At 36.8% G+C, this 15,572-nt stretch overlaps 1 protein-coding gene across 1 annotated transcript in view; it reads right to left on the bottom strand.

The window, feature by feature from the left end:
• PDCL2 (phosducin like 2) overlaps window positions 1–15,572 on the bottom strand; it is a 42,549-nt gene that overhangs the window by 12,773 nt on the left and 14,204 nt on the right. Inside the window, exons 4-5 of the mRNA XM_017540239.2 lie at window positions 9,855–9,998; window positions 2,939–3,147 (exon numbers count right to left, since the gene is read on the bottom strand). Coding sequence (XP_017395728.1) covers window positions 2,939–3,147; window positions 9,855–9,998 — 353 coding nt within the window. The remainder of the gene's footprint in view (window positions 1–2,938; window positions 3,148–9,854; window positions 9,999–15,572) is intronic.

Below are 15,572 nucleotides of genomic sequence, written 5' to 3'. Positions count from 1 at the left end.
AAAAAAAAAAAAAAAAAGCAAGTTGCAGAATCATACAATATAATGCCCTTTATTAAATACTTTCAAATTTGCAATTAATTATTCCTTCTATTTTTATAGATATATTTAAGTTAAAACATAACAATATAGACCGATAGTTCCTTTAAAAATTAAAAATAGAATTACCGTATCATCAAGCAATTCCATTTCTGTGTATATTCCCAGAGTAATTAAATACGGAGATGGGCATATTTTTTGTACACACGTGTTCATAACAGCATTACTCACAATATCCCTTAATCAACAGATGAAGGGATACACAAGGTGTACTTAAAAAGGAAAAAAATTCTGGTAACATGCTAGAACATGGATGAAACTTGAGGACATTATGCTAAGTGAAATAAGTCACAAAGGACAAATACTACATGATTCCATTTATATGAGATATCTAGAGTTGTCAGATTCATAGAGACAGAATCTAAAATGGTGACTGCCTGGGGCTGAAGAAGTTGGAGACTGAGGAGTTAATTGTTTAATGAGTACAGAGTTTGTTATTTAAGATGAAAAGACTTCTGGAGATGGATGGAAAGACTTCTGGTGATGGAATGTGAATTTGCTTAATGCCACTGAACTGTATACTTAAAAATAGTTAAGATGTAAATGTTGTTATATGTATTCTACCACAATGTTTAAAATACACCAACAAATTTCATTGATCACACACAAACACACACACACACACATACACACACACAAAAGGGGACCAGATACATACCAAATTCATGATAGTTTTTGCCCCTAAGGAAACAGGGAGGGGAACAGGAATAAGAATGGAAATATGAGTAACTTCAACTTTATCTGTAATGTGTTTTTAAAGATAAGCAAACAGGCCGGGCATGGTGGCTCACACTTGTAATCTCAGCACTTTGGGAGGCAAAGGCAGGAGGATCACTGGAGCCCAGGAGTTTGAGACCAGCCTGGGTAATATATGTAGACCCCATCTCTACTACAAAAAAAAAATTTTTTTTTAATTAGCTAGGTGTAGTGGCATGCACCTGTAGTCCTAGCTATTCAGGAGACTAAAGTGGGAGGATCACTTGAGCCTGGGAAGTCAAAGCTTTAAATGAGCTATAATCGTGCCACTGTACTCCAGCCTGGGTGACAGAGTAAGATGCTGTCTCAAAAAATAAGCAAAAAAATAGCTAAACCAAGCGTAAACAAATGTTCATATTTGTTATTTTTGGTAATTACTATGGTCTTGAATGTTTGTGTCTCCTCAAAACTCGTATGTTGAAATCCTAATCCCAAAGGTGACAGTATTAAGAGGTAGAGACTTTGGGAGTGATTAAACCATGAGGGCAGAGCACTCATCAATGAAATAAGTGAAAAGAGAGGCCAAAAGGAGCTCGTTTGTCCCTTCCACCATGTGAGGTCAATGAAGAGGTCACCATCTATGAAGAACAGGTCCTCACAAAACACCAAATCTGGTGGGACCTTGATCTGGGACTTCCCAACCTCTAGAACTGTTAGATATTAATATGTTTTCTTGTTTATAAGCCACCCAGTTTATAGTATTTTTATTATAGTATCCCAAACTAAGATAATAATAATTTCATGAATGCTTGCTATATTATTATTCTATGTATTCTTTTATGTACTCTTATATAGTTAATTTTTTTTTATTAAAAAGTGAAGGTCCAAGCTACAAAAACAAGGTGGTAAAACAAGGAGAGGCCTTAGGAGACTAAAAGAAAAATGGGACAATTCTGAAATAATTAAAGTATTCGAGGTCTTGGTAAGGCCATAAACAATTTTGAGGGAGTGACAGAATGAAAAGAATACGAATTGAAAACAGCTGGTTGGGCACAGTGGCTCACGCCCATAATCCCAGCACTTTGGGAGGGTGAGGCAGGTGGACCACCTGAAGTCAGGAGTTCAAGACCAGCCTGGGCAATATGGTGAAACCCCATCTCTACTAAAAATTACAAAAATTAGCTGGGCATGGTGGCTGGCACTTGTAATCCCAGCTACTCAGGAGGCTGAGGCAGGGAGAATTGCTTGAACCCGGGAGGCAGAGATTGCAGTAAACCAAGATTACACCACTGCACTCCAGCCTGAGTGACAGAGCAAGACTGTCTCAAAAAAATGAAACCAACAAAAACCGAAAACAGCCATTCATGATGGCTCTAACACAATGGTGAGAGAAAAAGATTTTTAGTTTCGTAAAAGAGTTAAAGCAATAACAAAAAATGAATAGATCAAAGAAATAGCCTCAGGAAGTAAAAACGAAGATGATAAAAATATAAAGTCTTGTGCTGTGTGCTAACAAAAATAAAATAATAGGAGCCATGGTCCCTGCACTTTTTAGGAAGATAAAATTCAAAGGGAATTGATTAATCAACAACATTAGATATCATGCTAATAAGTGAAAAATAAGATGTATTGAGAATATAGGCTATAGAAATTCAGTAGAGAAGAAAAAGATTATGAAGTGGTCCAATATTACATAATGAAGTAAACAACAATTGAGTAGACTCATGAAGGAATAAAGTTTGGACACAGAGAATAGAGAAAGGTAGACTACGTTAGGTACAAGCAGAGAATGTGTATAAAATTGTGATGGCACAAATGAGTAGTGTATGTTTGGGAATAGTGGCTGAAAACCAGCCTAACAGGAACAGAAACTAGAAAGCACTGAGAAATATAGTTGGAGAAGTGGGTGGAGATTCTAAAGGAGAAGATTCTAAAATTTTAACGTAGTTGAGACAGGACTGTTAAGGATTTTAAGCAAGGGAGTGTTATTAGAGTATTACTGGAGGAAAATTAATCTGGAAGCATACAAAAAGAGACTAGAAGCAAGGAAAAAAACCTTGATACTAAGAAAGTAAACTTTCAGGACACTTGTTAGTTTGTGGATGTTTTCACCTATTATTTTTATAAACAAAATGTATAACATTACCTTCCAACTTGAGATTTATCCCTCCACATTCTATAATTCCAATGAATTTGGCTTCTATCTGACCATTTTTATAAACAAAAATTGTTGGTAAACAATTGTCATGGTAGTGTTGAATACAGCTATTCACGATGGCTGTAACAAATTTAGTTTCTGGAAACTTTCTTGCTAGAAGACTAAGATGCTGGTTAACCAACAAACACATTGGGATGCTAAAAAGAGAAATAGTACACACAATGTTTAATAAACAGACTACTCATCTCAGTCTAATGAAAGAAGTGAAATATATCCATGGCAAAAATATATCTTAGATAGTTTCTAATATAAAAGCATGTTATTATCCTCTATTGTTACCTTTAGCAATGATGAACTGTATGTAGAGTTTTGACTGCAAGCACCATTATAGCTGAGAATGAAGCTAGCTAACATGGCAAGCTGATGCTTAACTTAGGGAAACTATATCCAGCTGAGCATCAGTTTAGTTCAAGCAGATTCCCAGTTTGTAGAAAAAACAAACAAACAAACAAAAAAACAGGACAATTCTAGCAAATACTTGGCAGTTCTGAGTTGAAACAAAAGGATCACAACCCTAATTGCCATCATGAGCTTCTTTCCATGTAATGAGTTTGCCACACCCAAAACTGTCTTTCCTGACCTCAACAAACTTCTTCCACAGTCTTTGGAATCCCATTCCATGCCACATCCTGGTGGTCCCATTATCCAGAACTGTTCCTTACCAGGAATTTAATATTGATTGGAAGTGTGATCACAACCTCAGCTCTTCCTGCTTTATCACTTAATTCTCACCGCACTCCTTGTTCAATTAGTCCCTTTTCTCCCAGTTTATCAAACTGTCAAGTGAATCCCTTCACCTCTACTTTATTCCACATTCCTTCCTTCTCCCATGGGACCTTTGTTGATTACTGTTTCCCTCTTTTCCTGTTTTCCTCTTTTCCTGTTTTCTCATCTTTCCTTCTCCAAAGACTCTTTCTCCATTTTACATAAACATATTCAAGTTGGGCTGGGTGTGGCCCACGCCTATAATCCCGGCACTTTGGGAGACCCAGATCATGTGAGGTCAGGCGTTCAAGACCAGCCTGGCCAATGTGGTAAAACCCCATCTCTACCAAAATATAAAAGGTTTTAGGGGCCAAGGGAAAACTTCTTTGCCCTCCGAAGGAAGGTTCACTGAAAGATCGACTAACAAAAGGCAGATTAATTGGAGAAAAGGCACACAAATTTATTAATATGCACATGAGAGAGGAAACACAAAGTACCCCGAAGCCCTCCATTGGGGTACAGAAGCTCATATGCCACCTTGAGGCTAGAGGCTACAGAAAGAATGGAGGCTCTGGAATGGCCAAAAACAGGTTATTGGGGTAAATCAGGTTACAGTGACAAGACAGGCTACGGGAGGAAGAGAAGAGAAGGCCTGGCTAGCAAAGGTGGCCTTGTTATGTAGATGAAACCTTACATGTAGCAGCCCTCAAAGAGAATAGATGGTAAATGTTTCTTTTAGACCTTTAAAGGCATCAGATTCACAGTTAACTTTGGTCCTAGATCAGACTACAGAAGGCCCTCAGAGAAGGCCTGACTGCATGAATGCAGATTTTCTCTACAGTTGCAAATCTCCCCACCAAAAGGCAGCTTTACAGGGTTACTTTGGTTTGCTGGTTCTCTCAACACCCATCTCAAAATATATCAAGAAAGTGTATCTTAGGGTAAAATGTTTGACTTCCTTCAAGGTGAAACGAGTCCACTAATATCTAATTCAGAGAAATTTTATCATTATCTTTAGAAATTTTATCATAATGAAAGCTCAGGCAGTGGTACAACAGATATTTGTGGGGCGGGTCAGTAGTGTGAATGGCAGAAGGCAGGTAGGCATTGGTGGAGGCAGTGAAAAGTATAGAACTAAGAGAATAGTGCATAACAGATTGTGACTCACGGAGAAAGGGCTGCCCAAAGATAATTCTGATAGCAAGCAGTAGGGGAACAAATTTGGGGGGAGTTCAGGGACATAATTTTAACCTGAGAAGAGCTATAAAATATGAGGCAGACCTCTAATATCACAAAACAAGTTAAGAACCTATTTATGGTATTCAAGATTCAAAATATGTACTTGGGTATAGGGATAATATAAAAGCCCCAAATTAGAATTGGGGTACAGGTATAAGATTAAATAAAACCAGAAACAAGACTGACTACAAGCTAAGTCATTAGGCTTAATGGCCCATGTTGAGTTAGATCCATCTAAGGCACCTTAAGGAGGCTAAGTCTTCATTTGTATAAAAAGTGGGTCTAATCCTATCAATTTAATGGCAAAGAGCCATTGAAATTATAGAACTTAGGAGCCTAATCAAAAAACAAACACCACTCTTTTATAAAATTGATAGAAAGTAGCCAAAAACGAAACCACCTTTGCAAAAAATTGTTTAACAGTGAGAGAATTATGATAGCGAAAGAGATCTGATCTAACCAACCCCTAACTTCCCTTTAACCTCTAAACTGCTTTGAATCATTCCTGGGCTTGGGCTAAGCTAACTTTGGGAGAAATTCAGTTTATAATTTAAATGATAATAGCCTTTCCCCAAAACTAAACCACATTTGTAAAGCTAAAGGAAGATTAGGTTAGGAGGATGAGAGGAGCCTGAATTCTGCTAAGATATACACTTAAACAATACCAGCCATTATTCTGGAGGTCATAAGATTTGCAACTTCCTCAATTACTCCTGCAGATAACATCACTATTATAGAACCTGAGATTGGCCTTTTTGATATACCTTTTTGGGTTTTTGCATTTCTGATGACTGATGCCTCTACCTGGACCCACCAAGAAGTCCTGTGGCCCCACACAGAAGTAGACTTAGCACTCATAAGGACTGTTTTAGTCCATTCTCATGCTGCTAATAAAGACATACCCAAGACTGGGTAATTATAAAGGAAAGAGGTTTAACTGACTCACAGTTCAGTATGGCTGGGGAGGCCTCAGGAAACTTACAATCATGGTAGAAGGGGAAGCAAACACAAATACATTCTTCTTCACTTGGCAGCAGCAGGGAGAAATGCTGAGCAAAAGAGGGAAAGCCCCTTATAAAACCATCAGATCTCATGAGAAATCACTCATTATCACAAGAACAGAATAAGGGTAACTGTCCCCATGATTAAATTACCTCCCACTGGGTCCCTCTACAGTTCAAGATGAGATTTGAGTGGGGACATAGCCAAACCATATCAAGGACCATTTTCCATATCCCTATGACTGTATTCCCAACCAATTAGCATTGCCCATTCTATGGTCTGGCAAACTATCCTTGAAAAACCCCAACCCCTAAATTTTGGCGGAGGCTAATCTGAGTAATAAAACTCTGGTTTCCTGTTTAGTTGACTTTGTGTGAATTAAACTCTTTATTGTAATTCCACTGTCTTGATAAATTGGATCTATGTGGAGGGAAGGCCAAAACCTGCTGGGTAGTTACAAAAACATAAATTGACAGTTATCCTTCAACTTTGCAATATTAAAAGCTGTAAGTAAATCCATTGTTTTTTGTTTTTTTGTTTTTGTTTTTATTGAGACCGAGTCCTGCTCTGTTGCCCAGGCTGGAGTGCAGTGACATGATCTTGGCTCACTGTAACCTCTGTCTCTTGGGTTCAAGTGATTCTCCTGTCTCAGCCTCCCAAGTAGCTGGGATTATAGGGAAACACCACCATGCCCATCTAATTTTTTTGTACTTTTAGTAGAGACAGAGTTTTGTCATGTTGGCCAGGCTGGTCTCAAACTCCTGATCTCAGGTGGTCTGCCTGCCTTGGCCTCCCAAAGTCCTGGGATTACAGGCATGAGCCACCACACCCGGCCAGTAAATCCATTGCTAAAAACTAGTTTTCTAAAGAATATTTGTAACACAATTATTTTCTGTTGTATTTTATAAATTTGGATTATTACAGATTAATTTTTTAAATATATGTTTTATACAAACACAGGAATATATTTTCTTAATATCCAGAAAACTAATATATAACTACTTTAGAGTAGCCCAAAAAAACCTTCTAAGAAGGTCACAAATACTTAAAATATTATGAAACCACATCCTTCTTTCTGAGTCTATCAAAGCATATGACAATTTGAAGCAGACTAAAATACATTCAACCTCTTTATGATTTTTTAAGATTTCTAAAAGCTAGTAATTTATCTGGAAAAAATAACCATTAAAGCAGATAATTTTACTTAGAAGCAATATCTACTCTGCAAACCACAAAGGGTCAGAAAAAACATTCAGTGAACCACTTCAGTATATAATATTTACCACAAACAAAACTTTTGTAAATGTCAGTGTTTCTCATCCTTATTTGTGAGACTTACAAGGAGCATTTACAAACTGGTTAACTAAATAAATAGTAGACGTAATATGGAAGTGTGATTTGAGGAAATAACTTTTATCTGAAGAATGCAAGTCCCTTTAAATGTTTACACCCACAGAGTCATTAAAATGAGACAGCAGGCTAGGCACAGTGGTTCACGCCTGTAATCTCAATAATTTGGGAGGCTGAGGCAGGAGGATTGCTTGAGGCCAGGAGTTCAAGACTGGTCTGGGCAACAGAGCAAGACCCTATTTCTACAAAAAAATTTTAAAAATTAGCCGAATATGGTATGCAGGCCTGTAGTCCAAGCTACTTGGAGGACTGAAGCAAGAGGATCATTGCTGGAGCCCATGCATTCAAGGCTGCAGTGAGCTATGATCGTCACTGCACTCCAGCTTGGGAGACACAGTGAGCCCCTGTCCCCCCCAAAAAAAGAGAGAATTACAACCTACACCCTCCTTGACCTATGTATTCATCTCTTGAAACTGCTTGCTATTGCTTCCAAGTAGCTATAAATTAACCCAATAATACATCAGACACTGTAACTTTTATAGATTAACAATGTATAGCCAATCACTAAGGTTATTTCCTTAAGCCATTGAGAATTCCTGACAAACAACTTTGTATCAGTCCACTCCCTGTCCTCCTTTGATGTCTTCACAAACCTGCTCATAACAAAGGCTAAAGGGAGGTTATATCCAAGGTTACTTAGGTTTAGTCTTCTGGGCACCTATCCTCACTTTGGCTTAAGTAAACTCTTTAAATTATACTTTGTGCCCAGTCTCTTCCTTTTAGGTCAACACATTCTTTTTAAGACTTTAAAGGTACTTAAAAATTAATCAACCAAGACTTTTAGTTATAATGAAATAACTTTTCTGGGGCATTTTCTTTTATGGGGCATGTTGTCCTATCAAAATTTGACTCAGGAACTGCAAATTATAGCCCTGTACAGGCTACACAGTGCTATATACAGGGCTATAATTTGCATAAATTGCTCTGTTCATAATTTCCCCAAGGACCTAAAGAGAAAAAAGTTTATTATTTAGAGATTGAGATAAGGACAATGAGGTTGCTGTCATGGCCTCTGTCCCTGGAATGGTTATAGCCCTGAGGCAGAGGAGTAGGGACCTAAAGCTAGAAGGACTATTTGAATGAGAGAAACAGAGTTGGGGAAAAGTCTACTTTCCCCAACTACTAGGCAAGACTGCTGAGGCCTAGGGACAGTGGCTTATACTTAGTACAACTAGGCATTTTAAAATTAACTATCTTAGAGGAATGGGGGAGTGCAGGGGTGCAAAGGTGCAGGGGAATTGTTCTATTAGAAGAGACTTAAAAGAGATGATACATCTAAATGTGCTGCGTAATTCTTGATTGGCTCCTTGTCCAAAAACGTATGTATTTATAAAAGATATTTTTACATCAGTTGGGAAAATCTGAGTAAGGATGTGGTATTAGATGTTATGAGGAATTAGTGTTAATTTTGTTAGGTGAGAAAATGGTATTGTGGTTATGTAGAAGAATGCTCTTGAAGGGATTCATAGTATGCCGCACCAAAATACGCCACTCTGGAATAAGGATTATTTTGAGCTAAAGGTAACTGAAAAGAAACAGACACAAGAAAAATCTTCTCCACACAGTAACAACCTCACTCCTGTCTCTCCCAGGAAGGGCAGGACACTGCTAATCACTGGATAAAGTTCTAGATTCTTACTCTCCCAGTGAGGCACCAGAGGAATCTATATAACAAACCTTGCTAAAATAACATTCAATTTCCATTCGTTTCACCCATGTATTTACCATTCCACAGTTTGTTACTCCTAGAATCTCAAAGACCCTTTCTGTTGTCTTGTCACTTCACTACAAATTTGCTGTCCTTTTAAGATGCCATATAAGCCTAAGTTCTAACCACTCCTTTAAATTACTTATCACTGAACTCTCCCATGTGTATGTGTAATGCATTTGTTAATAGACTTCTGTTTGTTTTTCTCTTGTTAACCTGTCTTTTGTCAGTCTAATTTGCAGGGCCAAGCCAATAAACTTAAAATGGGTAGAGAAGATAGAATTCTTTTTCTTTCCAACACCTTTATGTTTTGAAGGTGCACGCTGAAGTACACAGGAATAAATCATGATGCTATATTCAGTTTACTTTGAAATGGTTCTACAAATGCAAATATACACACACACAGAAACAATTATATAAATATGGCAAAATGTTACTTGTTGAAGCTATCTGGTTGATATTTTAGAGTGCTCATTTTCTCATTCTTTCTACTTCTCTGTATTTTTGAGATTTTCTACAATAAAAAGTTTTTAAACTATGAAAGAATGCTTATTTTTCTCAAAAGTGTGACAACTTCCTTATATTTGAAATGAAAAGATCTTAAAATACCTAATTAAATTCCTGAAGCCAATGACTATCAAAAACTCTATGGATGTATGCATATGTAATACATAGTTTCTTTTTCTTGTGTACTGTTATATACTTTGTAAAACCTTAAAACCAAACATATGTCTTTTAAAATAGTAGTATATTAACATTTTGAAATACTATGGTAATTACCTTGATCTGTATAGATGAATTATAACCCACACATCTTTTTCTGCATTTGTGACTTCATTTACATACTGATTTCCAGAAATTTCTCTTAATTCTCCAAATTTTTGTTTTTTCTTAAGAGCTCTCCATTCCTGTAACCGCTTCTTTCTAATTAAAACATGAAATTTAATTACTTAAAAATATTCTCATATTCTTAAGGTCATTCTCATATGTAGTAACAATTTAGGGCAATGAATATAATGCCTATACATATCAAACACTTTAATTTTAGTATATGTGCTGCCGAAGCGAGCACTATCAAACACTTTAAATGATGAGATAACTATGAATGATCTTATAAAGCCAATTTCTCTTTTTATATGCAAATTTGTGTTATGGATATTGGAAAGTATAAGAAGTTTGGTATCAACTTTTAAATTTGTTTGTATTTAAGACTAGGTTTAAATCATAGCTATAGAGAGTTTATCTAGATGTTGTGCCAACAAATTCTCATGTACAGGCTGAATACTTCATTAAGGAGAATAATGATATCCAACATTTACCAAGTGCTTGCTATGTTGCCAGGCAGTATTTTAAATATATAACATTAATGAACTTAATCCTTGTAAAAATGTTACAAAGCAAGTATTATTACTATCCCCATTTAAATGTTAGTAACCATCATGCTAAGATGATCTTTACTTTGAAGACTTTGTGGATATTTGTAATTACTTGTTATATACATAGATTTATTATAGACAGAGAGGTAGTAGATTATGGGTTTGGATTATAAGGTCAAACTAAACTGGGTTTAAATGCCAGTTCCAGTACTTCTTAATAGCATAAACTTGGGCAAGTTATTTAATCTCTCTATACTTCAGTTTCCCTAACTGTACATGGGAATACTAATAACTACTTACAAAGGATTATTGGGAAATAAATAATACATGTAAATTTTTTAGCAGGGTGTCTGACACACTGTGAGCATTCAATAAATGTTTACCTATTTATCTATCCATAGAGAACCTCAAAACTTTGTTTAAAAAACCAATTCTCTCAACATTTATATACTTTGACAATTTTGCTGTTGAACACCTGGATTCATGAAGCAAATCTAAATGGTTTCTGACATGTCTGCAAGTTTATTAACATTTAATGATTCTATACCTCTAAGTTTGCTGGGAGTATTTACTGTCTTTCTTTCTCTGTGTATTAACTATATTTTCTTATTTTATGTATTCTCGATGCTCTGCCATCTGGCACATTGCTGATTCTGTAGAGTCTGCCCCTCCCAGGGCTAGCAAACTCCAGGAGAGAGCAAACACTCTTCAAACACAAACCAACCAATCTAGGGCTCATACCATCAATCACCTCATTTATCAGACTGAGCCACTATTCCCTGCTGTAATCATCCCAGGACCAGGTACCAAACAACTGGAGATAGCCCCTATATCCTAGAGCCCACCAAAATTATTGAAACTAGCCAATCCTAATTTTGTTTACCCTGCCTTGTCTTGCTTTTCCCATACAAACCACAATAAAAGCATTATGCTCATGCTTTTCCCTTGCTCCTTCTGATTCCTGATCAATTCAGGTGCTTCACTGCATGGCCTCAGTGTGGCATGATGTGGCATGCACCCCACAGTTGGAAACTGTGAGTAACCAACAGTCCTTTCTATAGCAACTGTCTCCTGACACACTTGAATAAAAACAAAACCTGGGTATATTTTAAAACATTCTGACCTTATTTCACATGCTAGAAACATATCAAGTAAAACCTCTTACTTTACACAACTAGTAATCCAAGCAAAATCAAACCTAGGGGAGAATGCCAAGGATAGTAACCCAAGGCTACTTGGGACAGTAACTCAAGGCTGGGGGACCTCTCATAGTTTTCAAATTGAAATCTTTCAATTTTTCTCCACTGGCCCAGGTATTTGCAACCTAAAGTTACTCCACAATTCTTCTGAGAGCCTTACTTTGTTTGCACCAAGTATCTAATTTCCCTCAATTTGATCTTACCGGCTTAATATCTTTCAGAAATTTCAAAATATTTTTGTCCCACTGATGACACTGTGCTCTAATTAATGGTACAACTATCAACGACTTCTCTTCCTCCTCCCCTCTTCCACTTCTTCCTTCTTCTCATTTGTCTTTGTTACTTCAATGGAATTGGGCAGGGGAGAACAGTAAACACATGGGCTAGTTTTGCCATCAGGAGTTCACACAGTGTTCAATGGCCTGCATTTTTCACCTAACAATCCTATCAGTTGGGATTCAGTTATATAAACAGAAAGCTCCCTAGCTATTTTAAGCAGACAGGAGCTTAATTTGGAAAATTAAATGCTTTACCAATCCAATGAAAAGACAGAAGGAGCCGGCTCTAGACCTGGTTACCAGGAATGACTCCTAGAACAACATGCAAAACTGGTCTGCCAAGGCTCTACCACAATCTGGAAACTAGGGAGTCTGGAACTACGACTTCATTGTTGGCTCTAGTACCAAACGATTCTGAGAATCAGAAAGCCAGTGTAACAACTTTTGTCTCTAGAAACCTATCTTCTTAGTAATAATCTGAGGATGAGAAATTGTTGCCAAAATAATGGCTTCACTGGATACTATACTCCATACCTGGATGATCAGATCAATCATACCCCAAACCTCAGCATCATGCAATGTACCCATGTAACAAACCTTCGTGTGCATCCCCTGAATCTACAATAAAAGTTGAAATTATAAAATAAAAAAAGAATAATGGCTCCAAAACCATGATGCAAATTCTAGATTAGTACCAGCTAAATGGATGCTTTGTGTGTTTCTACTTCTTTCCGCACTTAATTTAGTTCTGAATTCACATCCCTGGTGAATGTCTAAATCACATTATTTACCTTTACTGCAATAAAGTCTGAGAAATATCATTTTAGTTTTTTAGCTTCCAAGGTACTGGAATACCCCAAGGGAAAGGGGAGCATATGTCAAAAAAGCCAATTTAGTATTATATGCCACAAACAATATACTACAGATTTGTTTATTGCTATGTAAAAATTTCTTCATCCTTTTAGGTAGAAGAGCTTCTGAGCTGACTCACTTGTTATTTTATAGCAAATCATCTACACAATAACCTTTGTTTCTTCTTTTCTGAATATTACATCTTTTTTTTTTTTTTTTTTTTTTTTTGTCCTAAGGCACTGGCTAGGACCTATAGTATGATGTTTAATAACAGAGGTGAGGCGGGACGTGGCGGCTCAAGCCTGTGATCCCAGCACTCTGGGAGGCCAAGGCAGGCAGATCACTTGAGGTCAGGAGTTTGAGACCAGCCTGGCCAACAAGGTAAAATTCTGTCTCTATCAAAAAATACAAAAATTAGCCAGGCGTGGTAGCATGCACCTGCAGTCCCAGCTACTCAGGAGGCTGAGGCAGGAGAATTGCTTGAATCCAGAAGACAGAGGCTGCAGTGAGCTGAGATTAGGCCACTGCACTTCAGCCAGGGCCACAGAGCGAGACTCTGTTCCCCGCTACCACCAAAGAAAAAAACAGATGATAGTGAACAATTCATCTTTTTCTCATAATAATAACTTTTAATGTTTGTTAAAATTTTTATCAAGTAAGAAAAGTTCCATTACTTTAGCTTACCACTAGTTTTTAAAAAATATTTTCTTGCTGTTTTGTTTTTACTTTAAATGAGGAATTTGCTTTAAATCAGTACTAATGAGATAAGTACAGAATTTCTTAAGAACAAGTAGTATTTTTAAACATTACAGGTTCAGGTACAGAAGTGAAAATAATGCCATAATTTGGTGGCACCTAAATTTGTGATTTTGATGTGGAATATGCAAATAAAAGAATTTCTATTTATGGCATCTCTCTTTAATCTCTACGGTACAGACAGGTAGGGTGATCATCATTATAGCTTTCTCTTCTGAGGAAGCTACATTTACTTGGCAGACTACATTTGCCAGCTTGTCTCACAGTTGGATTAGGATCATAAGACTAGATTACAGCCCATGGCACATGAGTGAAAGTGATATATACATTTAGATGACTCATCCCTAAAATGCCCCATGTGATCTTTCACACTGTCTTTCTGATCCCCACAACTAGAGGTAAAGGTTTCTGAAATTATGTAGCCCCTAATGAAAACAGCCCAGGTCCATAGTCATCGCCTGGGAGAGAGCTGCTCAGGAGAACTATAGGATAAGCATCAAAGAGTTGTGTAACCATCACCACTACCTAATTCAAAACATTTTCATCACTCCACAATAAACCCATATCTATTCACAGTTACTCCCTATCCCCCATCCCAGGCTCTGGTAAACAACAATCTGTGTTCTGTCTCTGTGACTTTTTGCACTGGTTTCTTTCCCCTAGCATGATGTTTTCATCCATGTTGTAGAACATATTGGTACTTCATTTCATTTCATTTATGGCTGAATAATATTCCACTGTATAGATATATCACTTTTGGTTATCTATTCATCAACTGATGACATTTAGATTGTTTCCATTTTGGGGTTATTGTGAGTAACGTTTCTATGCCATTCCTATACGTGTTTTGAATTCTCTTGGGTATATATCTAGAAGTAGAATTGCTAACTTTATATTTAACCTTTTGAGGATCCACCAGATTGCTTTTCAAAGTGGCTGTGCCATTTACATTCTCAATGGCAATTCGCAGGGTTCTCATCCTCACCAGCTTATTTATTATAACCACCTTAGTGTGTACGAAGTAGTCTGCCATAGAGGGGTCTTCCCTAACTCCAGTAGTTAGTGTCAGAATTGAAATGAACTGTATAACACCCAGTCGGTGTCCAGGAAGTTGGAGAATTATTTGTGGGGGACCCTGCTACATTTCATGCTGGAAGTGGTATGAGTAAAACACACCAGAGGAACTAAAAACTACAGTAACTGAAATAAAATAATACATTGGAGAATTTCAAAAGCAGATTTGAGGAAGCAGAAAAATCAGCAACCTTGAAAATAGGAAAACTGCAATGATCAAATCTGAGGAACAGAAAAAAAAAAAGAATGAAACAATAAATAAATAATGCCTAATGAGTCTATGGGATGATATCAAGCAGACCAACATACATGTGTGCATCTTAACAGAAAAGAGACAGAAAATAAGCATAAAGATTATTTTAAGCAATAATGGCTGAAATTTTCCCAAATTTGTTGAAATACATGAATTGATATATTTAAGACCAACAAACTCCAAGTATAAACTCAAAGACACCCACATGGGGATACATCAAAAACTACTGAAAGGCAAGAGACAGTGAGAATCTTGGTAGCAGAGAAGCAAGTCATCACATACAAGGGATCCTCAATAAGACTATCAGCCAGTTTCTCAGTAGAAATTTTGGAAGCTAAAAAGACAGTGAGTTGATATTTTTTAAATGCTAAGAGAAAACAACTGTCAACCAAGAATTCGGTATTTGGCAAAACTATGCTTTACGAATGAGGATAAATTAATGCATTCATATATTTAAAATAAATAAATAAATAAAAATAAAAAACACTAAGGGACCTAGACCTGCCCTAAAAAATGTGTGAAAGGAGTCTTTCAGGCTGAAATGAAAGGACAACAGATAGTAACAAATGCCACATGAAGAAACGAAGAACACTGGTAAAGTTCACTACATAGGGAAATATAATAGCCAGTATTACTGTTTGTCTTTTACATTTTCCTATGTAAAAGCCAGTATTGGAGTTGGTTTCTTTTCTTTCTTTTTTTTTTTTTTT

Source organism: Cebus imitator, unplaced genomic scaffold, assembly GCF_001604975.1.
Source record: "Cebus imitator isolate Cc_AM_T3 unplaced genomic scaffold, Cebus_imitator-1.0 Scaffold124, whole genome shotgun sequence".
Classification (NCBI taxonomy): Eukaryota; Metazoa; Chordata; class Mammalia; order Primates; family Cebidae; genus Cebus; species Cebus imitator.
This window is presented reverse-complemented; position numbering and strand designations above follow the sequence as displayed.